At 43.6% G+C, this 24639-nt stretch overlaps 1 protein-coding gene across 1 annotated transcript in view; it reads right to left on the bottom strand.

The window, feature by feature from the left end:
- The window catches only part of LOC132587164 (phospholipase B1, membrane-associated-like), a 64461-nt gene that overhangs the window by 15936 nt on the left and 23886 nt on the right, over positions 1–24639 (bottom strand). The window contains exons 9-14 of the mRNA XM_060259395.1: positions 18454–18505; positions 11480–11560; positions 10210–10275; positions 4388–4482; positions 3457–3538; positions 1025–1129 (exon numbers count right to left, since the gene is read on the bottom strand). Coding sequence (XP_060115378.1) covers positions 1025–1129; positions 3457–3538; positions 4388–4482; positions 10210–10275; positions 11480–11560; positions 18454–18505 — 481 coding nt within the window. The remainder of the gene's footprint in view (positions 1–1024; positions 1130–3456; positions 3539–4387; positions 4483–10209; positions 10276–11479; positions 11561–18453; positions 18506–24639) is intronic.

The following is a 24639-nucleotide window of genomic DNA, read 5'->3' as shown; positions in this document are numbered from 1 at the left end:
CTGGGCTGGATTGTGACTGTGAAGTTAGTGCCCCTGTGAGGAAAAGAGAGAGGCAGTTTCCAAGCAAGACTCAGCCATTCAGCTTGCATTCATGATCTGACTATGGAAACAGAGGTAGTAAAATCCAGTCTGAGTTGCCAGATGGCCCTCTGTAGTCTATGGAGTTAAACGGCAAGCCATAGATCTAACAATTCAAATGTTAACGCTGACATTTATTTTAAGACACAGATGTTACATTTTATGATGATCTGAATATCCAAAATGTGCCTTGAATTTTTAGCATATGTTTCAGACATTTCCTTATGTGCACATTTTTCTGACCAAGTCAAGCTACATCAGATCAGTCAAACAAGTTTCTGGACCTGCTTTTGAGAACAAGACACTGAGCTCTTCGTGAATTGCTTTTTATGAACGGTGTCTACTGACTAGGCTGCTGTAGCCCAAACCACCTTGATCTGGATTGAACAAAATACAACCATAAACTGTAACTGTTGCTGGAACGATCCAGGGCTAGTGACAGCCGCCATCCCTCCCCAATTTCCTTTGGGGACCCAGGAAATTGGGGCTGGGGGCAAGTGAAGGGAGGCTTACCTTTATAGACCAGTAGTCTGACTCAGTACAGGGTAGCTGCATGTGTACCCTTGTTTCCTGAGCAGTGGAAAAATAAAATTGGTTCTTCCCCCAGTATGGTCGCCAAGTGCAATCCACTTAATTTGTCTTATAGAGCAAAATGAGAGTCACTGACAACTGGTCATGTTTGTATCTACACTTGACCTTAGCCAAAAGGCTAAGTGCTGTATCTGCAGCACTCTATTTCATAATTTAACTAGTCATAGCATGCATTTCTTGTGTAGTCATGCTTGGGTGTGACAAAGAGACAGACATTTGGGGACTGACTATTCTACCTAGAGACAGAGAGGTATTTTGCAGAATCCCTTTCATACAAGTTAATGCACAATGTCATAATGATGATGCAATCCTTATCCTGTATATTTTATACCGTAGGTAGCAAATGATGACTTACTCTATCCAATGGCATGTTGGTATTTTGGAAAAATGGCTGCACAACAATGGCAAAATCTTCCCGCTTGTCATAGCGACTGCCATTGATCATCATCATGCTTCTCTCCTGTTTGTGAATGGGAGGAACAACATGAAAATGTCTCTCTCCTCAAGTGCAAAACAGTCCTTGTATGCAATAACATGGTGGCCTTTCTCCACTTTTCTCTTCAATGTATAACTGTTAATTTAAAGCAATCAGACTAAAGGAAGGTAGTGACAAGGGTCAGGAAGATGGCCATGGAGTGAAGAAAAGGAGAGTAGGCCAAGAATAACTCAACCACCTCTGTTGTTGATTCAATGTTGTTAGCCACCCTGAGCCTGTTCCAGCGGGGAGGGTGGGATATAAATATGAAAAATAAATAAACAGGCATCAGTGTGGGAATTGTGTTGTCTAAGTATTTGTAATACAAGAATTACTTACCCAGGGTTTTTGCAAGGATCAAGAAGGAAAGGAGATGATATTTATTAGGTCCTTGCAGATCTACAAGGTAGCCTATAAATCTAACTCCCTCACTGTCATCATCACCACATCTCAGATTTCTACACTGCTTCTCTGCAAGGCATTTGAAGCACTTAACCATAAAACCACTGAATGCATATAAAAATACCATCAATGAGTAAGACTAATTTTAAAAACTTTAATAATATAATAAAACAATTCCAGTTCTGCTCAGTAGTGGTTGTGTTCAGCTGCAGTCACAATCAAGGCAAATGCCTTCCAGAAGAGCTTTGTCTTCATCATTTTTATAAGACAGAAAGAGTCAAAAGAGGTCATACTGGTAGCGTTACCAGATGTCTTCTTTTTAGAGGACACATCCTCTTTTTTTGGCATCTGTCCTCTTTTGGTTTCTTTTTAAAAAACTGATGAAAATATTCTCTTTTTAGGCTGGAAGGCTAGGGACATCCCTAGTTTTAGTAGCAATGATCACAGCTTAAGTAATGTGGTATTTAAAATTAGGTTTGTCATAGTGATCATTTATTTGAAATAGTCATTTGGGAAATAAGTCCTCTTTTTTGCTTTTCAAACGGGGTTCCACTGCCAAGAAGACTCAAGGTGTCATCACTTCCTACTGTGCCTCAAAAAATAGCCATGAAATTAAAAGACGTTTGCTCCTTGGGAGGACAGCTATGGCAAACCTGGGCAGTATAATAAAAAGTAGAGACATCACCCTGCCAACAAAAGTCCGTGTAGCCAAAGCGACGGTATTCCCAGTAGTAATGTATGGCTGTGAGAGCTGGACCATAAGGAAGGCTGAGTGCAGAAGAATAGATGCTTTTGAGCTGTGGTGCTGGAGAAGAATCTTGAGAGTCCCTTGGACTGCAAGAAGATCAAATCACTCAGTCCTAAGGGAAATCAACCTAGACTGTTCCCTGGAAGGTCAGTTGCTAAAGCTAAAGCTCAAATACTTTGGTCACCAAATGAGAAGGGAGCACTCACTGGAGAAGATCCTGATGCTGGGAAAGACAGAAGGCAAAAGAAGAAGATGAAGAAGAAGATATTGGATTTATATCCCGCCCTCCACTCCGAAGAGTCTCAGAGCGGCTCACAATCTCCTTTACCTTCCTCCCCCACAACAGACACCCTGTGAGGTGGGTGGGGCTGGAGAGGGCTCTCACAGCAGCTGCCCTTTCAAGGACAACCTCTGCCAGGGCTATGGCTGACCCAAGGCCATGCTAGCAGGTGCAAGTGGAGGAGTGGGGAATCAAACCCGGTTCTCCCAGATAAGAGTCCACACACTTAACCACTACACCAAACTGGCTTCCCCTGAAGAAGGGGACGGCAAAAGATGAGATGGCTGGACAGTGTTACTGATGTAACAAACACGAATTTGAGCAGACTTTGGAGGATGATGGAAGACAGGAGAGCCTGGCGTGACTTTGTCCATGGGGTCACAAAGAGTCGGACTCGACTGTGCGACTGAACAACAAAAAACTTAACAGGTATCTGCTTTCCATGCAGAAGATTCCTGGTTCAATTCTTGGCATATCTAGTTAGAATAAGAATCACGTAGTACAGGGGTGGCCAATGGTAGCTCTCCAGATGTTTTTTGTCTACAACTCCCATCAGCCCCAGCCAGCATGGCCAATGGCTGGGGCTGATGGAAGTTGTAGGCAAAAAAACCCAACTGGAGTGCTACCGTTGGCCACCCCTGACGTAGTAGGTTTTATGGAAGACCTCTAGATCCTAAAAGCTGATGCCGGTTAAAGTAGGTACTATTGATCATAATAGACCAATGTTTTAACTGAGAATAAGTTGGTTTAATGTTTTCACATGAGGTCATACTACCAGTCTCTGTTGAAACCTGAATTCAAAACTCAAGTACTTTCACTATGGTGACACACAGACTTCCCATGGGGGATACAAAGGTCTAAATAATTAGGTCCTTACTTTACCTGAAAATCTCTGTTCACTTTTTGCATTTCTTGCAGTTGTGAGGAATTTTCCCAAGGGTTTAGAAAGCATGGACACAGGCTTCTGAAAGACAGCAATGTCCAAATCAACAGCTGTCCAAGATAGTTGGCACAGTTCAGTTAACAAGAGCTTAATAAGAAAATAAAAACTAGATAATCTATGTCCCAAAATCAGATGCTGTGCTTGTGCAACAACTGTGTAAACTTGAAATACACAGAGTTTTTAAATTTTTAAATTTACTATGGCGTAATAATGAACTCATCAGAAGCATGTGTTTAGGACTAATTTCATCCTGTTTCATCTGTGCAATTGCATTTTTTCAATTTTCAAGGCAGGTGAGATTGAGCTTTGGTAATTCTTCACCTCCTGTTACCGACTCCCATTTCCTCACCCCACTGGGTACCTGGTGGTCCACTACCCTTCAGGAACACTGTTTCAGGGGCACAGAAGGATACAGTAGGGGGGGGGGGTGATGGAGAAATTGGTGGATGAGCTCATGATGTGCTTACTGCAATCAAATTTTACATAAAGGAGATACTGCAGCCAGGACTCCACATGCTTCTCATACAGGCAAATGTGCAAAGATCCAGCAGTGTTCAGTCACTGTGGATGAGACTTTACCTTGTTACTAATATCTGGACAAAAAAAAGGGAACCCAAAACTAATCTCACTTAAATGGCTGCAGCTCTAATGGAAATCAATGCTAACTGCTCCTATATGAGTAAAAGAAAAACTGAACCCAAAATCCTCATTATAATTAGAGCATCAGCTGCTTCACAGCTCCAAAATTCAATAATATCTGACAAGGGACAAGTTTTTAAGTCTGTAGCGGCTGCTTTATGAGTAGCAAGGATATTGATTAGCCCTAAAAATAGCATTCAGTAGAGACCAACATATGATCTGTTCACTTACTCCCCTGAAAGAACACATCCGGATGTTTCCCTTTCTATCTGACGCAGTCCAGTGAGCTCCATTATCTCTACCACGTTGACAAAGGCCCGAGGCAGCTACAGGGATTATAAGAACCAGGTATATTGATGCACAGATCACAGGACAACACAGAGAGGTTATGCACAGAAAACACCAGTCTTCATGCAGTGGGCAAGGAACCATGGAAAGGCTAGTGACAACTGACCAATGTACTTCATTGGCATAATATAAAACAAAGAAATACTCTGAGCTTAGTCACAAACTTCTAGAATTAAGTCTTGACCAGTTGTTGTTTTTGCCATAGATGTTCATGCTACAACAGACAAAACCAGAACAGGGTGCATCCATATAATTTGGTTTTGAGTTCTAAATATGATATGAGGTTTGCATTATTATCTAGAGTCCAGACAATTATCATTTTCAGAATTTTACAGTTCAAACTTCCTTTGCTGCAGTTTCATAAACAACTCAGCTGATTTCCTCCAGCATTACAATGCCAGAAAGCTACTTGAGACATGTGAAAAACTAGTATTGTCATTGAAAGAAAAGATGCCCAGTGGTAGAACATATGCTTTTCATGCAGAAAGTTCCTAGTTCAGCCCTCACCATTTACAGTTAAGGGAACACAATATGGAAGATCTCCAGCTGAGACTCTGGAGAGCCATTGCCAGCCAAAACATACATGAATGAACTTGATATAATAATGGTTTGCCTCACTTTAAGGCATCATCATCTGATTTTTGTCCTTATTGAGCCTGAGAGAATAGCTGAGGAAGGGGAGGGGGAAACCATCCAGCCATACTTGCTTTTGCAAGTGGTAATGAGGACTGATGGCTCTAAGGCATGTGGGTGTTACTCAGAGAAAATCCTCTCCCAGCACCCAGAAACCCAGGAGGGCTTCCTCTCTTAAGATAAACAACAAACATTTCTCTCAAGGAAACCTAGTATATACACATATTTTAATAGCTATCATCCTGCCCCCCCCAAAGCAATACAGCACTGAAATAATTACCTAGAAATGCTATACTACTTTGAAGAAAAACAGTTTGAGGATTGTTTATGGTGTGTGTGCAAGAGAGACATACCAAGAATCAAACATAACAGATTTTTTTTTCTCAGAAGGCATCACATCAAACTTTCTGTCCTCCAAATAATCTGATTTCTTAGATTCTGATTTAAATGGAGTTGATTGCCTATGTTTTTCAAATATAGCCTCAGTTCCACTGGTTTGTTTTCTTTATCACCTCCCTCCCTTAAAAAGTCCTTAATGTGAGGCATCCTGTCCAGTAAAGTCTGGCATACTGCTTCTTGTTATCTGTCTATTCACCCTCTGGCTTTATGGCATGTAGGGAGATTTCAAGTTGGATTGCATGACTGGTAGAATCTGAGATTGTAAATTTATTTTAGCTTGTTCATTGTTTTAATGCACACAAGTCTAAAATTTATAGTTGAGTACAGGGATCCCTAGTGTGGTGACCACTTCCTTCATCCCCAAAACCAAAGAGCCAGTCCTGACTTCCCTCCACCTCAATGGAGTAGAAGGTGCTCCAGAGCAGCCCAGAAGGCAATATTTTTGTGTTTGCAGACAGCACCAATTTAAAAACTTTGTCTCCATGATAGGGGGGATGCTTAGCTTGGAACTTGCCAATATTTTGCATGGCCATCCCTGTTTTCAAAGTTCCGAAAGCATCTAAGGTTTGGGGCTCTTGCTTTAAAGACTGAAGATGGATGAAAGGGCATAAATGGAGATCAGCACGATTAGAGCTGCTCCAGCCATCTGTTTCTCACAAGCAAGCAGGCCATTGTTTTGCATCAGAATCTTTGGAACAAGTAATCATTATTAGTTAACATATCCCAGGGACTGAACTCTGATTCTAATTAAGCCCTGAAGAGTGTAAATGTGTCAATTAAATTGCTAATCAGTATTGCAGAATTATTAATTATCCTGTTGATGGAAGAAAGTATCTTACAGTATAGTGTGTGAGGTAAGACAGCAAAGGCACAGTGGGTGAGGAACGTCAATGTCTTGATTTGACACTGACTGTATCACTTTTCATGCTGCCTGTAATGACCATTTACATGTGAAGAGATTACAGAGGAACTAGTTACCCACATAATTTTTTTCCTGGATGCAACATTATGGCTGAGAATTTAGATTCCCACTGTGTCCTGCCCACATAATTGCCCGCAGTTCTAACACAAGTAAAAGTGATCCTATGGATCTCATGAATGTACACCATTATGTCAAATTGATCCTCATTAAGATTATATATGACTGGTTTTTGCTAAGCAACATACATTTAATTTCACTAGAAGAAACTTGAGACAAAAACAAGGAATTAACAGAACTTTTTGAAATGAGCATGGCAGGAGCAGCATCTGAGACATATGTTCTTAGGGTATCCAGATATTATCTTGTGCAGGGGTTCAAGTGCCAGACAAGTGCCAGATCTTCTCCTGTCCCAAGCCACAGTTCCTGCTCCCTTTTTGCTTCCCACTGTTGCCACAACCAGTACATTTATTTATTTATTTATTTAGAATTTATATCCCGCCCTTCCCACAAGTGGCTCAGGGCGGCTTCCAGCATTAGATCCAACATAAATTAAACAATATTTAAACATGTAAGGGAATAACTTTAAAACAGATAAAACAGATAAAACCATAAAAATTAATAAATATTCCAATATATACAGAGATCTGTCAGGTTGCATTAAAATTCTCAAGCTAGGTGTAGGCTAACCGGAAGAGGGTTGTTTTACAGGCCCTGCGGAACTGAACAAGGTCCCGCAGGGCCCTCACCTCTTCCGGTAGCTGATTCCACCATGTAGGGGCCATAACAGAGAAGGCCCTTTCTCTTGTAGCTTTCAAGCGGGCTTCTTTCGGCCCAGGGACAGTAAGGAAGTTTTGTGATCCCGACCTCAGTACTCTCTGGGGAACATGCGGGGAGAGACGGTCCTTCAGGTAGACAGGTCCCAAGCCATATAGGGCTTTAAAGGTGATGACCAGCACCTTGTACCGCACTCGGTATATCACTGGAAGCCAGTGCAGAGTCCGAAGACCCGGCTGAATGTGCTCCCACTTTGGGAGGCCCAATAACAGCCGGGCTGCGGCATTCTGCACCAGCTGCAATTTCCGAGTTCGGGACAGGGGCAGCCCCATGTAGAGGGCATTACAGTAGTCCAACCTCGAGGTGACCATAGCATGGATCACTGTTGCTAGGTCGTCGCGCTCCAGGAAGGGGGCCAACTGCCTTGCCCGCCTAAGGTGAAAAAACGCAGACTTGGCAGCGGCTGCTATCTGAGCCTCCATCTTTAAGGAAGGCTCCAATAACACCCCCAAGCTCCTGACCTTGTCCGCCGCTATCAGCGGCGCACCGTCAAAGGCTGGTAGGGGGATTCCCCCTCCCGGGCCGAGGCGACCCAAGCAAAGGACCTCTGTCTTCTCAGGGTTAAGCTTCAGCCCGCTCAGTCTGAGCCACTCAGCCACGGCATGCAATGCCCAATCTAGATTTTCCGGGGCGTAGGTCGGCTGGCCGTCCATCAGTAGATAGAGCTGGGTGTCATCAGCATACTGATGACACCCTAGCCCGTACCTTCGGGCAATCTGGGCAAGAGGCCGCATGTAGATGTTAAATAACATCGGGGAGAGAACCGCCCCTTGTGGTACACCACAATCAAGTGTGCACCTCCGGGACAGCTCCCCCCCAACTGCGACCCTTTGTCCCCGACCGTCAAGGAAAGAGAAAAGCCACTGTAAGGCCAACCCCTGAATCCCTGCGTTGGCGAGGCGACCCTTCAGTAGCCGGTGGTCGACCGTGTCGAACGCAGCCGACAGGTCTAACAACATCAGCACTGCCGAGCCGCCCCGATCCAGATGCCGTTGAAGGTCATCCACTAGGGCGACCAGCACCGTCTCCGTCCCATGTCCCGGGCGAAAGCCGGACTGAAATGGGTCAAGGATGGAAGCATCCTCCAGGAAGGTCTGTAGCTGCATCGCCACTGCCCTCTCAATAAGTTTGCCCAGAAAAGGCAAATTTGAGACCGGCCGATAGTGTGCCAATTGGGCCGGATCTAAAGATGGTTTCTTTAAGAGGGGGCGGACCACAGCCTCTTTGAGCGGCGTCAGAAAATGCCCTTCCGTCAGGGATCTATTTATGATATCCCGTATAGGATATCTAAGGTCACCCTGGCAAGATTTAATAAGCCAGGAAGGGCATGGGTCCAGTTTACAAGTAGTTGGGCGAGCAGATAAGAGAATCCTGTCAACTTCCTCCAGGCTGAGGGGGCTAAAGCCGTCCAGCATATAATCCGAAGACAGACTCGGGGCCTCGATTTCGCTAACTGTCTCAAAATTGGCAGGGGGGTCGGGACGGAGTGACGCGATTTTATCCACAAAAAATTTCGCAAAAGCCTCACAGCCTATTTCCAATTCAGTAGAATTTAGTCTGCCTTGCGGCAGCGTTGTAAGTCCTCTAATTATGTCGAACAATTGTGCCGGGCGCGAAGTTGCGGACACAATCTTAGCCGCAAAGAACACTTTCTTTGCAGCTTTGATTGCCATCTCATAGGCCTTCAAACTCTCTCTATAAGATGTTCAGGTCACTTCGTCTCGAGTATGCCGCCATTGCCTCTCCAGTTGTCTGAGTCCTCGCTTTTGTTGCCGCAGCTCCTGGTTGAACCAGGGCGACGGCTTCGAGCGGGGACACAGAGGGCGCTTGGGTGCGACCTCCTCGATGGCCCTGGAGAGCCCATCATTCCAGGACTCTACCAGATCATCCAGGGAGTCGCCAGCGGGCCAGGTGTCCCGAAGGGCCGTTAGGAACCGTTCCGGGTCCATCAGGCTCCGCGGGTGAGCAAAAATACGCTCTCCGCCTAAACAGGTTTTGGGTGACACCCCCATACGAGCCTTAAGGGCAAAGTGATCTGACCATGGCACTGCTTCCATTGCAATATCAGTCACTGATATTCCGGCCGCAAAGACCAGGTCCAACATGTGTCCCGCCTGATGAGTGGGCGTTGTAATAACCTGGGAGAGTCCTAGTGTCGCCATGGATGACACCAGGTCCGTCGCCTGGCTGGAGGCCGCGTCGTCAGCATGGACATTGAAGTCACCCAAGACCAAAAGCCTTGGGTGCTCCAACTCCCAGCCCGCCACGGCCTCCACCAGGGACGGTAAGGCGCTGGCCGGTGCGTTAGGCGGTCGGTACACTAGCCAGATCGCCAACCCCTCCCCAACATCCCACATCAGGCCAACACATTCTATGCCTGGAATCTCTGGGGCCGGAAGAGCCCTAAAGGAGTAAGCCTCTCTTATGAGAAGTGCCACCCCTTCTCTTTCTACATCTACTCTCTTTCCTCAACTGCTGTACAAGAAGGCACAATTAAAGTATAGAAGAGAATGGACACTATGCAGAACCAGTCACCTGCTATCTAACTGCCATTTGCTGCCAGAGGAAGAAGCTTTCAGCTACACAGAGATCTTGAAGATACCAGCAGTGGAATCCTACAAGCTCTTCCTTTGGAGAAAGCCACACTGAGTAGACTACAGCAGGATTCTGAGTTGGTCTGTTAATATTGCTCTCCAAGTTATTTGAGATGAAGATAATCCTGCATTAGATCCTCACAACTTTCCTGATCACAACTTATCAAAGTCATTTGATTACCCTTCATATGTGACTGCACCAGTGCCAGCTATCTGAAAGAAGGGCTTGAATGAAACATGACCGTGGAAACTCTGTCAAGGGTGAGAAATATGTAAGTATGGTTGCCAAGGTCTCAACCTTCTAGAGTGTCTTAAAATCTTACCTCTTCGTAAAGGATATCAAGGGAGTCTTGGAGGTGTTGTACATATTTTTCCACTGAATAAGTCTCCTGCAGAAAAAGAACACCGGATTATCTATTTCCAGCAGCACATGAAAAGCTGTAAATGACAGCTACCCATTCCTCCAAAGAAACCAGATGGGTCCATTGCATAGCATCTGACTCAAAAGTACTACACGAAGACATGCCTTCTACTCTGGGTGATATTTTTGGAACAAGGTATTCCTAAAGTATTTTCTAGTTACAGCATTACATTCCCTTTCTTGCACAACTATATTTTAAAAATACACAGTCTGATATCTGAATCAGTTGAATCAGCAATATTTTACTTGTACTCAATTATGTGAAGAGAACTAAATCCTCTCTACACTGAGACACTGGCTCTGGTTACAAGAACTGATATCAACTTCACAGTATAAAACATTACTCAAAATTCTCCTTATTGGTGGTGAATTGGAGACAGTGGCAGATTTGAGTCAGTAGAGTGAGCCTTCCCAGGTCAAAGAGCCAGTCTGGTGTAGCGGTTAAGTGTGCGGACTCTTATTTGGGAGAACTGGGTTTGATTCCCCAATCCTCCACTTGCACCTGCTGGAATAGCCTTGTGTTAGCCATAGCTCTCATAGAGGTTGTCCTTGAAAGGGCAGCTGCTGTGATAGCCCTCTCAGCCCCACCCACCTCATATGGTGTCTGTTGTGGGGGGAGAAGATATGGGAGATTGTAAGCCGCTCTGAGTCTCTGTTTCGGAAAGAAGGGTGGGGTATAAATCTGCAATTCTTCTTCTTCTTCCTCCTCACTTCCATTATTACCTACCTGTCTTTTCACTCTACCTTCGCTCACAACCATGCCAACCTTGAGCAATGAGTAAGAACAACTGAGTTCTGCTTACTATGAGTAGGCCCAGGGTACAGTGACCTAGTGTGGTTTGTCTGATGACTGAGTTTCTTGGCATGCTATGCACACAAACACATACACGGTCTCTCTTAACCAAATACAGATACAGGTGCAATGCACACATGTTCAAAATAAACACAATGTGAAAAAATGAAATAGAACAAGAAAGATCATACAGGAGGTGGCCCTCCATGACTGTCACTCCTGGCTGGCCATTGAAATGGTCTTAAAATCACCATAGCAACAGAAGTATCATTGAACAATATTGGAAGAATGTTCATTTCCAATGGTCAAATAAAAAGTGAAGCTGAAACTTATTACTTGCATACTAAGCCAACTATACTTCCAGGGGAATGGTACATACCCTGTCTAAGCAATACTGACACAGATCATTGCGTCCAATTAAAATGGTGACTAGCTTCCAGTCTTCCTTGTAGTTGATATCCTAGTGAGACACAAGAGAAATACAGCACAATATTGTAGAGCACTTGCTTGGAAGAGCTAAGAAAGGAATGAGTGATATGGTTAAACGGGTTTCAGTCAGACTTTATAGATTCTGCTGCCTGGACCTGCCTGGAACTGTCTTGCAGCTGAATTATTACAAACTATAATTAAATTCATACAGAACACAACATTATGGTTTAATTTTTGATTAGTGCAATTGTCTGAACACAGATCACTACTATAGTTAATTAAAGAATTTTAAAACCAGGATCTGAAATCACAATTTGAAATTGGTTTATTAAACATAGTGAGTTTCATCTACTGTTTAGTGAAATGTACAAATGTACACTCCCCAGCTTAGCTCTGGATTATTTCTTGGCGGTATTCCCACATACTCCCAGGCTAAGGCAATAAAGCTAGCACTTATCAAGGCAAACCAAGATTTGAGTGCTTGTCTTGAGTGCCCCAAACCTGGCATCATAGAGTATCTACAGTTAAAATAAACCATGGTTTCACATTCTGTCCACCAATATCTAGAATACCAGGCAGAAGCACTTGCATACACAAATAATTCCCACTAAAGGGAAAAACTTTGAGCATGGATCCACAAGTCAATGTTTCTCATGTGACATATGGCCATTTAAGTTACAAGCATTGTCTGAAATGCCATAACATCTTCCTTTTCTTTGCAATAGCTTTTTCAAGGATATATTTCAAACAAGGGAACTGCTATATGCTTGTTTGCATGATTATTGCCAGTCTGAAAGAAGGAGTCAGTCTGAAAGAAGAAGCAGCCTGGCCCCTGATTTTTGTTTGTTTTTACAATTTTTAGTTGTATTAAAGGGAGAAAACTAGAAGACATACAAAGAAAGTAAAACTTCCAAACCAGATACCATAAAATAAAGGGAAAGGGAAAGGGAAAAGTTAAGGGGAGGGGGATATAAAAGGCTTCCAATTTTCTCTATAGCAAATATAATTTTGATTGCAAAATTTTCCTTGCTTATAATTTCAAACATGAAATCTCTCTCTTTTCATTCCCCTTAGGCATATTTCTTATTCCACCTCCTTTTACTCTCCACCCCCTCTTGGGGGGATCCCCTCACCCCTGATGTGATGTAATGACACTTTAAAGACGCCATCAGGGTTTGTAATTTTTAATGTTGTACATCACCCTGGTGATTCATCAATTCATCAACTGTAAATAATAAGTAGTAGTAGTAGTAGTAGTAGTAGTAGTAGTAATAATAATAATAATAATAATAATAATAATAATAATAATAATAATAATAATAATAATAATAATAATAATAATAATCCTTTTCATGCAAAAAGTCAATGAGGGGTTTCCAGTCTCTAATAAATGGCATAATTGTCTTTCACCTAACCGGTATTGTAAGTTCAGCCATAGCTGTATAGTCCAACATCCTCTCTAATCATTCTTCTACTGTAGGTATTGCTGAAAATTTCCATTTTTGTCCTGGTTTTGTTCATCATCCCCTCCCTTTTCCAGATTTCCTTCATTTAGTCAGACAGCATCTGGATTGCTTTCCTTGTACTACCCGCAACCAAGTCTTTGGCAAACCCTCCCAATGATCTAATAAAGCAACATAGCCTATGCAAATCAAACAAATCTGCAACATTTAATTAATATTACACAATGTAGATTGGTTGTGAAATTTGTGGCAGAATTAGTAAGCCAGGGACAGAGAAAACACTGGGCTCTGGTTACAGCAATAGTACCTGAACCACTCAAAGAAATCACTCACATGTAGACAAACATTCAGGGACTGAGAGTGGCTGTATTCAGCAGATTAAAAAGTGAGGCGTTTGCATTGTCTGCAATGGAAAGAAAGAGGACTGAAAGCAAATTCTTCTATTCTGGCAGGGTACTGGGGGCTGCAGTGAGGAGCAGTATAGGAAGAGCCACAGTAAAAGCTAGGTTTTATTTGTCTATGACAATGCAAACTGCTCCTCATCTGAAGGGAGAACATTTACAGCTGCTCTGGGCTTGGTTAGCATAAGCTCTTCCTGCAGGGCTCTATTACATAGAAGGCTTCAGTTCCAAAAGGATTTTGGAGCAGGCAGCTGAGGACTGGACAGAAAGCATGGAGCTCTCCATTTGCACTGGGACAGAGGCAAGCGGTCGCAGGATGTACTAGTCATAATTTACTGAGAATTCCTGCCAACTGACCAAGAATGCTGAAAGGAAATGGGATGCCCAAAGGAGTGGACCCTGGGATAAAATCAAAAGTCCCAAGATAGGTGACTGAGCTTAATGAATGCCAGCAGCTGCTGAACCTACGTCATTGCCAGCCAACAATAGGGGCTGCTGAGAGCCATAGCTCAGTGGAAAACATTCTGTAACATGCAGTACAAAGAGAGGAATGGGTAGGCAGCTATTTTTAGAAGAGTGAGTTTACATAACAACCATCATCTTCGTTGTTGGTGAATGTGTCCTGAAGAAACCGAAGGCCTGGGGATCACTAACGGGGCTGCATTCTTGCCTCATTAATAGGATTTGTTTCCCTGGACCTTGACTTCATTTCACATTCACTTCAAAGGGGTGCCTGAGGTGTGACGGCATAATTCCCCTCTGTTTCAGAAGGCCGGGATCAGGGTCACCTAAACCTGAGAGCCATTCTGGCTTTTGTTCAAATGTCAGCTTTTCCAGTCAGCTGATCCCTGAGAAAGGGGAAAATGCAGAGAGGAAAACAGATTGCTAATCCTCATATTAACAGAGATGACTAATAATACACAAGAATCGACACCCAAGGTCAGCTCTTGGCACCTGTTGCCAGATTTGAGGTTCTGATTGTTTTAGGGTCACAGAAAATGATCTTTCTGTACTCTGAGGCCCTAGGAACTCTGACTACTTTTCTAGACCTTGGGCCAAAGGATTGTTTTATCATGCTCTATTTTGAGAAGGGGTAATAACATAATGCCTCTTCCACTTCCTCTGCAACTCAGGCAACAAATCTTACCTAAATAAAAAGGTGCTTCTGAAAGATGCTCAGACATTTCTCCCCAGGAAACTGACTCCTGCAAATGTGGGTCAGTCTGCTGACAACACATGCCTTGCTGCACAGGCAACATTACTAAGACAATGTTGCCTATCAAAGTCAGAAATCAAGACAGATCCATTCTGCTAGCAGAGGCATTTTCATCTAGGAACCTCTGTCTATGCAAGATGCTCTGAACATCTTGTGAAGGTGCCTTCAGCTACAGGGAAGTGCTTCTACTAGTGGAACAGATCAGTGGGTTCTAACCCAAGGACAATCTCATCATAGATTTCTTGGACTGTAGCCATGAAGGGTTTTACATCATGAACAATAGCTTGATTTGCACATAGGGTTCACTCCTTATGTTAGGGAAACAATAGGCCTTTTAGATTGCTGTGCCAGAAACTGCTGTACCAGAGACTGCTGGATATTGAGAGACAAGTTTTGGACTCTTGTGAGGAAAAACCCCTTACAGAACATCGTAGTCACCAACTTGGTTGCCAGAGCACCTGGAGAAGTAGCTCACACACGCTAGCCAGAGAATGTGAGTAAACCTATCCAGGAGCGAAAGGGACTTATGCAGTACTAGCAGCCACATCGCTACGGAGGCACTTGAGACTGGTACAAGACTGCGCTGTCAGGAGCTATCCAGGCGAACGGTTTTGAAGCACTGACCATGGAATCCACCGTGGAGGGCTAACACCACACGCAGCCATCTTCCTACCAGGCCAGGCTCCATTCCAGCGAAGCGACCGGCTCACATACTCGCCAGATGTCACCTGTGATTGTAGGCAATCAACCCATCCCAGGCGTGGCTAATCGCCCAACCGCCACTGTCTTTGTCCAGTGGAACTCAAGACAAAGACTGGCACCAAGAAGAAGACAGAAGAAGAGGAAGATCATCTTCAGCCAGAGCCAATTTCCTTTGTGTAAACCGGGTGTTACCTTAGATAACAATTTGGCCCTCTATTGTCATCCTTTTAGATAAGCATACCTCCACCCAGTGATTTCCCCCATTCTTCTCTTTATTATCCCCTTGGAGCATCCCCATCCTGGTCCATTTCAACCTGAAAGTTCACTCAGGTATCCAGGATCCAAGTCTGTTCATTGGTCAGAAATGGACACCCAATTAAGTGACACCAATGAACTTTCTATTGGTTCTCGCAGTAGTCCAGCCCTTATGGTCACTGCAAAGCCTCCCCTTTTTGGGAGGTCATGCATCAGCTGACCACCTCCCTCCTCCCTTGTACCTCCCATCCCCTAAGGGCTCAAAATAGTCCTTATAACCTGTGGACTAGCTACCCACAGATGTGCTTCTAGCAGTATCCCAATTCCGCTGTCTAGATCCATCCCCGATTCCTGATCAGTTTTGGGCCCCCTCTCCCACTTCCTCGCTTGTCGCCATTGGAGCCTTTTTAAAAGACTACGATCGGTAAATATCACCCTGTTCGTCTACCCATGTGTTCCTCTATAACTCTATCTATTTTTCTTAGGACTGTATGTATGATTTTATGAGTATTTTATCTTGTATGAAAGCCTATATTTTTCTGGAATAAATTTTAATTGTTTTACTTAATTAGAGTCCCTAATATTTTTAAGCATTAATTTCTGGACGTGGAATCCTGTAAACACAGGTAAAAGATCCTGATGAAGCCAGGTGCCCACCTGACAATTCCCCAACCTCGTTTTGAGGGCATTTTGGCTTACACTCTCTTGCAAATAGTGTAGTACCAGCTTATTGGCTCCAGCTCCCTATTCATTCCACTGAGTTCAGTATTCTTCCTTCAGCAAGCCTTCATGACAGATTTTTGAGAACTCCTCATCAGGAAAGATAATGTCCATGTAGGGCTCCTGAATTTTTATCTCATGTCTTGCTATACTGTAGCTTTTATTGGGATTCACTTTAGTGTAGTGGTTAAGAGTGGAGAACTCTAATCTATAGAACTGGGTTTGATTCCCCATTCCTCCACATGCAGCCAGCAACTATTTCTCCTGGTAAAGATACTGAGGCATCCTTCCACACCACTTTTGCTATCCCAAATCAACAGCCTCACCTCCATGTACACAAACTGCAGTTATTACTGTCTAGATGGTTGACACTGGATCCATGTTCTGTTAGTGAGCTCACATTTTAAGAGGGCAGGTTCTTGGGAAATTATGTGTGAGAAAAACTAGATAGATATGTTTAAGGATCATCTACATTTCCTGTCCTGAGGGTTCAATTTGTGCAGCACTGGGGATTTAACTCTTCTCCTAACTTCAATCTCCCCCTGACCTCTGATTACAATTTGCCTCAGCTGATCTCATGGCTGCAAAGATCAGTTCTTTTGGAAAAAATAGCTACCTTTCTAATGCCTATATAGTTAATCACAGGATATATACCAGCTATGAGGAGACTGTGAGAGACTGAGTAGTACAAAAATGGTGATGGTGGTGGGGAAATTGTCAAGTCCAGTGCTAGCCCTGCTACTAGGCAAACTAGGCAATTGCCTAGGGTGCCAGCCTTCTGGGATCACTGAATTGGGCACCCCCCATGTGACTCGGTGAGGTTATCAGTGCAGGGAGAGGGCATCAGAAGTTAGCCTTGCCTAGGGTGCCAGAGAGTCTAGGGCTGACCCTGGTCAAGTCTCATGAAAGAGCTTCAATCTGACTGAGCTCCCTTTCTTCTATCTAATGCATGTTTGTCCTGCCCTTCTTCCAAGGTGTTCAGCATGCATGATTCTCTCCTCCTCAGTTTTATCTTGACAACAGCCCTATGAGGTAGGTCAGGTTGTGAATCCCCCGAAGTCAACCAGTGGGTTTCATGGTTGAGTGGGGATATGAGCCTGAACCTCCCCACAGTGAGGATCTCACTTTTTAATTTAAAAAGTAGGAAATCCTTTTGTCACAGAATCACTCCTTGGGCTTGTGAGGTGGAAGGAGGAGCAGGAGCCCTCTTGATGGATTGATCCTAGGAAACTTCTTGTGAGAGAAAATGACACTTTCACTTGAAAGGTGAATAGTTTTATTCTCTACCTCACCCCCCTTCCAGTGCAGCCTCCTACATTTCTCCAAAGTTATCCTGGAGCCAATTTTGGAAGGAGGGAACATGAGGAGTTGCAGATGGTAAAAATCAGCACACACACAACTCCCATCATGTGAGTGGAAATGCCTTCCTCTCATATGGATCCAAGTCATGCTGCTGCATAGATGGGTTTTGTTCATGAAATATTACACTGATGTTGATATTTCAGGTTTGGAAAAATTTTGCCTGTAGCAAGTGACTTGCCTGATTTGCTTATGCTATTGCAGCTTTCTGCAGTACTCCTGACCTCTGCTTTTTGCACACTGTAGTGTAGATCAAATGAGATTATCTTGATAGGAAGGACTGACTCTCTCTCTCCTTTTGCTATCTTCCAGCTTCAAGATGTTAAAATTTATTATACATAGCAAAGTCGAAAATGTAGCCCAACTCGTATCTATAAAAACAGCAACAATAGCTGGTTATGCAAATCATTCAGGCATACAGTAGCTTAATCTTGTCTCCTTCACCCTTTGCACAAACACATATAATGCAATAAATCAACCAGAAGAACACCACCAACTTCTTGTAATGACCTGAGATCTTAACCCCATTATCAATTTATGCATTCTGCAAGTTTAAGAAATATAGAACATGCCTTTCCTCTTTTAAAATGCTAATAGTAAAGATGAACCCATTTCAGACAGCAAAACCAAGTAGTGGTTGAAGGGTTAAACTTCCTCTTCTTTCCTCTCCTTGCATGGCCCTGAGACAAACTGAGATCACATGAGTCTCTGAAGGGACCCAGACTGTCATTTTTATTTTGTTGGTTTAAGTTACTCATAGCGTGAACTGCAGTTTTTCTCACCAGTTTTCCATAAGTTTTGCACTTACCGGACTGCTTTTCATTAGCTCTACCAGTTCAAATGCTTGGGCTGAGAGATTCCTATGGAGACAGGAAAGGACACCATGCATGAATAGAGTTGCCAACTTGGCTTGAGAAATTCCTGGACATTTAGGGGTGGAGCCTGGGAAAGATGGGGCTGGGGGCAAGGAGGGATCTTAGCAGAGGTAGTGCCTCAGATGCCACTTTCCAATGTAGCTATTTTTTCCAGAAGAACTGATCTTTGTAGCCATGAGATCAGTTGCAGTAGAAAAGAGCAAGAGTCCAGTAGCACCTTAACGACTAACAAAATTTGTGACAAGGTATGAGCTTCTGTGAGTCACTGCTCATTTCTTCAGATACAGCTAGAATATGAGTCCATCTGTCCTTATACCTGAGAGTAGAGTGATTTCAGATGCCAAATGATAATGGCAAGTGAAGGCATGATTGAATTAGGTGTGATAATCAGAGGGGTAGTAAGCGTTGGTAATGAGACAGGAAACCTAGGTTTTGATTCACCCCAGAAAGATGCATTGTCTTGAGCTTAATTACCAGTTGCAATTCAGCAGTCTCTCTTTCTAATCTCTTTGAATCTCCTTTGTACAAGAACATCTTCTCTTAGATCAGCAACTGAATACCCTAGAAGGTTAAAATGTTCCCCCACTTTTGAATGCTGTTTTCTAATGTCAAACTTATGTCTATTTATTCTTTGTCATAGGGACTGGCCTGTTTGTCTGATGTGCTGACACATGATGGTATAAATCACATTGGAGGATGTGATTTCACATCAGAAGCATGAACTTGAGATGGTATGGGTGATGCTGCTGAGCCCAGTGATGGTGTTTCCAGGATCTATACGAGAGCAAAGCTGGCATCTTGGTTTGATGCAGGCCTTGGTATCAGAGTCCATGTTACTGTTAAATAGTTTCTCATTGCAGGTGAGAAGCTGTTTTAGGTTAGCAGGCTGTCTGTAAGCAAGAAAAGTTCATCTCCCAGTGCCTATGTGAGGGAAGTGTCCAGCATGGGTTGTAGGCAGTGTTCCTTCTAAGCTGAGTTAGTATGAGCTAGCTCACAGTTTTTTAGCCTCTGGCTCACACATTTTTGTCTTAGCTCAGGAAGAATGGCCCCAGAGCAAACTAATTTTTATAGTAGCCAAATCACTCACTCACAATTTTAATGCTCACAAAACTTCACAGCTTAGAGGAAGCACTGGTTGTAGGTTGTTAATAATACATTGAACTGGCTTGAGTTGTGAGCTGTATGCAGAAGAAGAGTTGGTTTTATACTCTACCCTTCTCTACCCAAAGGAGTCTCAGAGCAGCTTACGATCACCTTCCCTTCTGTGAGGTATGTGGGGGGGAAAGAGCTCTGAGAGAGCTGTGACTGGCCCAAGGTCACCCAGCTGGCTTCATGTGGAAGAGTAGGGAATCAAACCCAGTTCTCCAGATTAGAATCCACTGCTCTTAACCACTACACCAAACTGACTCTCACCACCAGTGGTGTTCTGTTGTCATTTTCTTTGGGCTTGGCTTGTAGCAAGCTGTCCTTGGATGTCATTCTGGCCTTTCCAATCATGTTTCTTACCAAATCAGGATGATATTGTAGTTGCAAAAATGTCTGCTGTAGATCCTTCAAGTGAGTATCTCTGTCTGAGGGGTTGAAGCAGATGTGACTATAGTGTAGGGCTTGGCTATAGACAATGGATTGTTTGGTGTGGTGGTCAGGGTGGTAGCTGAAGGCATGTAGATATGTTTGCTGATCTGTTGGTTTCCAGTATAATGTGGTGCTTACGTGTCCCTCATGTATCAGTCCTGTGGTGTCCAGGAAGCTTATTTCTTGTGCAGAGTAATTCACAGTTAGATTGATGGTGGAGTGGAAGTTGTTGAAATCCTGGTGAAATGTCTCAAGGACTCCCCCCCCCCCCCAAGCATCCAGACACTGAAAATGTCATCAACAAATCTTAAGTATTGGAGAGGTGACAATGGTTATTCAGAAAACACTATTCTAGATCTGCTATGAAAATGTTGACATGCTGTGAAGCCATGCGAGTGCCCATGGCTGTGCCACTGACTTGAAGGTATAAGTCCTCACCAAACCTGAAGTAGTTGTGGGTGAGAAAAAGCATGCAGAGTTCAGAGGCAAGATCTGGTGTGGTGTTGTCAGGGATGATGTTTCTAATGGCTTGCAGTCCATTCTGGGTTTCTTGGCCACTGTGTGACACAGAGTGTTGGACTGGATGGGCCATTGGCCTGATCCTTCATGGCTTCGCTTATGTTCTTATTCTTATGGGGGATGTTGGTGTACAGAGACTCAACATCCATGGTGGCTAGAATGCTATTTTCTGGGAGATCATGATGGGCTGCAGTTTCCTCAGGATGTCTATGGTATCATGGGCATAGCTGGGGGTATTTATAATACATGGTCTCAGGATCGAGTCCATATATCCTCATGTTCCTACAGTGATGGTACCTATGCTCAAGACAATGGGACATCCAGAGTTGCCAGTTTTATGTATCTTTGGCAGGAGGTAGAAAATGTCTGGTTGAGGTTCTCGGGGTATATCCATATAAATTTATTCCTGCATGCGTATTGGTAATTTCTTCATGATTTTGTTGACTTCTTGCTGGTTTTCATGTGTGGGGTCTGAGGAAAGAAGCCTGTAAAAACTTATATTTGAGAGTTGTCACTTAGTTTCTTGTGTATAGTTTGTCTTGTCCATTATGACAATGGCTCTTTCCTTGTCAGCTTGTTTTATTATAATATCTGGATTATTTTTCAGGCTGCTTATGGCAGTCAGTCAGTCAGTCAATTATTAATGCCTGAAGACCAAAAGGTTGTAAGCATACAAAAGGATTATGTTAATATACAGACAGCCACTTATGGCAGCTGAGATTGGATCTTTACCAGTGTTTTTTGTTGATTATTTCAGCTTAGGCCTGGTGGTGGAAACCTTTATACAGGTCCAGTGTGGTGTTGTGGCTTTCAAGGGGAGTCCACATGGAGTCCTTCTTTCTATACTGTCAAGTGGGAGCTAACTGGTCAGTCAATCTTCATGGAAGGGTGAGGAGATAGCTGTTTGGCAGCAGATTGCCTGTCCCAGCATGTTCTCTTCTGTGCTGCAGTGACAGTATTCCTCAAGCATAAAAGGCAGAAGGCCTCCAAGTCTCCACAGAGCTGCATTGTCTGTGTGGATTTAGTGGGGCAGGAGGCTAATCCTCTTGAAAGGACAGATTCCTCTGCTAAACTGAGAGTATGCTGGGAAAGGTTAACAATATTGCTGGTAGGGCTGTTGTTGTGACTACTTGTGGCTTGTAATTATAAGGACAGATGGACTCACATTCAGCTGTATCTGAAGAAGTAAGCAGTGACTCATGAAAGCTCGTACCATGCCACAAATTATGTTAAGTCTTTAAGGTGCTACTGGACGCTTGCTCTTTCTCACTGTTAGTTACAGACTTACACAGCTACTCATCTTGATCTGTCTCCATTGAAGGAGATCAATTGTAACTCTGTGAGTTATCCAGGTCTCACCTGGAGGTTGGCAACCCAGTCTGATCAATCATGAAACAAGAGACATTTTTCTTAAAAGGAAAATGAGTCATGATCTCACACAAATTCTGAGCTGCAGTGTCACACTACTCACATAAGTGGATCTATTGCACAAACAGTTCTTTGTCCTTGTCTGCTAGCATTTTGTGGGTAAAAAAAATCTGCCCAGTTCTATCTTATATTCCCTATAAGCAGACCTTCTCCCTATCAGGCAACAGCAGTGATGCTAATAATGTCAAAACCACCAGCAGCACTCAATTTCACTAGGCAATGGTGTCATTTCATGCACATTCTAGATTAGCTGTTATATTCGACCAGCTTTTCCACTCTTAAAAAGGAGAGGGGAGACGTCCTTTTGACCCCCAAACAGGCCATGCTTGGGATCATAGCATCTGCATGGACAAAAGCTCAGGGAACAGGGGCTGCAGTAAAGAAGGAGAATTATGTGAGATGGAGTGAAAAAACTGGCTGGATCCAACCCACTGGCTGGAGGTGTTTATACTGAATCAGACCGGCAGTCCATCAAGGTCAGTATTCTCTATTCAAACTAGCAGAGGCTTTCCAGGGTCTCAGGCAGAGGTATTTAACCTCACCTATTCCCCCTGTTCTTTCAACTGGGGATACCGGAGACTGAACCTGGGATCTTCTGCATGCCAAGCAGATGCTCTACCACTGAGCCTCCAACTCAATGTTAATTGGAATGCATTTTCTTCATGTTTGCTCTCAGCTTCATTTTATGAACTATAGGACTTTAAAAGTCAATGCTAGCACCCTGAATAGAGCCTGGAAGCAAATTGGGAATCAGTGTAGCTGGAACAAGACTGGAGTAATACGGTTGTAGGAACATCCAACCACTACAATCATCTTGCTTTGGTGCACCCACTATCTGAGTAGACAACCAAAGAACAGGCCTTCTTAGTCATGGCACTGAAACTTTGGAACTCCCTTTCCAGGAAGACTTGTGAGTCTCTATCATTGACTTCCATCCGGAGGTGAAGGATTTTTTTTGTTCGGCATCCCCCTTCTAACTCCTATTAGCCCTCCTTCCTGTTTGTGTGTCCCTGTTTCTGCATTTGGCTATCGCTTACAGAAATTATTATTTTTTTCCTTGTTAAGTCTTGTTGGCCATGGAGTCATAAATTTATTGATATATTTATTTAAATCAATTCTATGCTGCCTTCCCACCCATTTCAGGAAACTCATGTCAGTAATCATTAAAACATTTCAGGCATTAAAAGCACTAAAAATATAAATACCACTTTGGAGCCAACAAAACTCTACAAGGAAGGAAGGAAGGAAGGAAGGCAAATAGATGTGGGAGGGAGGATAGAGGGAGAGGTGGAAAGAAGCAACTTTAACTTTAAATGCATTCTCCAAGCCATCATTTAGCTTGGCTTGGAGAATTGATTTAAAGAGAGAAATGTTTTCTCCAAGTCAGCTGATGGGGCAATGGGGGCTTTTAGAGCCACACAATATGTGTGAAGGAGCCACATGTGGCTCCCAAGCTGCAGTTTGGCCATCCCTGGGCTAGGACAATCTGCAAAGCACCAGCCTGCCAGCCCTCCAGTCTGCCTGCCAGAGCAAAGAAGTTCAGATCAATTATAGTTGCTGAAAGATTGGTTCTGACAGACCACATTTGAAGGGAAAGCTTTAAATTCTCAAGGCTGTGCTTAGAAGTACTGTGCTATTTCACAGCCACGCTGCCTAAGCTGTAACTCCCTCCGCAGTCAATTTAGTGCTTGGCGAAAGGTGATCGATTGAGGAGCTCAGCCTCTAGGGCTGCTAAATGCATTCAGACAGGTACAGCATTGTAAAGGACTTTCTGGTGAGGGTTTATCCTTGGATCCTAAGGTCATGCTTATATCCCAGAAGGAAATGAAGTGAAAAACAGAGGAATCGAACCAGAGAATTATCTATGAAAACCTCAAGTGAAAAATGCAGTTAACTGAGCATGAGTCATTTTTAAAGTTGTGCTCCATGGAAATTCATGAGGCATGGGTGCATGAGGTTGGTTAAAAATGAATCACACTTTCATGGGCAGTTCATGGCAGTTACTAGCCTGCTCTTCAGAGATCTTTCTCACCCTTTTCTGAAGCATATGAGGCAGAGCTCGCTGCAGCCCATTCTCATACAAACTGGCATTTCATTTTCCACCATCAGGGGGGCCAAATGGAGGAAAATTATAACTGAGTAGAGTTACCCTGTTTTAGCTGTAAAGAAAAAAGTGCCCCCCCCATACAGCAGCCCCCTCCTTGCCAAGCAGAAGTAGTACTATATCCACATTCTGGAATAGTGTTCTTTGTAGGTAGGATTGCCAGTCTTCAAGTGGAGCCAGGATATCTCCTGGAGTTACACTCCTCTCCAGATGACAGAGAGCAGATCCCCTGGAGGAAAAGGTCCCTTTGGAGGATGCTTTCTATGACATTATGCCCTGCTGAGGTTCCTCCTCTCTCCAAACTCCTAATGAGGAAGACTGGTACCAGGACTAAGCCCCAAAACGTCTTTCTTTTCCCCAGCAGACCTAGGCAGATCCCCTGTACAGAAGAGGAGAGTGTACTTAGATTCAGCAGAGACTCCCACACTGCTATTGAGCAGGGATAGCACAAGTTATCTCTTTTCCAAGAGTGGGATTAACTCAGAACACCAGC

This window comes from Heteronotia binoei, chromosome 1 (genome assembly GCF_032191835.1).
Source record: "Heteronotia binoei isolate CCM8104 ecotype False Entrance Well chromosome 1, APGP_CSIRO_Hbin_v1, whole genome shotgun sequence".
Lineage (NCBI taxonomy): Eukaryota > Metazoa > Chordata > Lepidosauria > Squamata > Gekkonidae > Heteronotia > Heteronotia binoei.
Note: the sequence above shows the minus strand (reverse complement) of the source record. Positions and strands in the feature narration are given on the sequence as shown.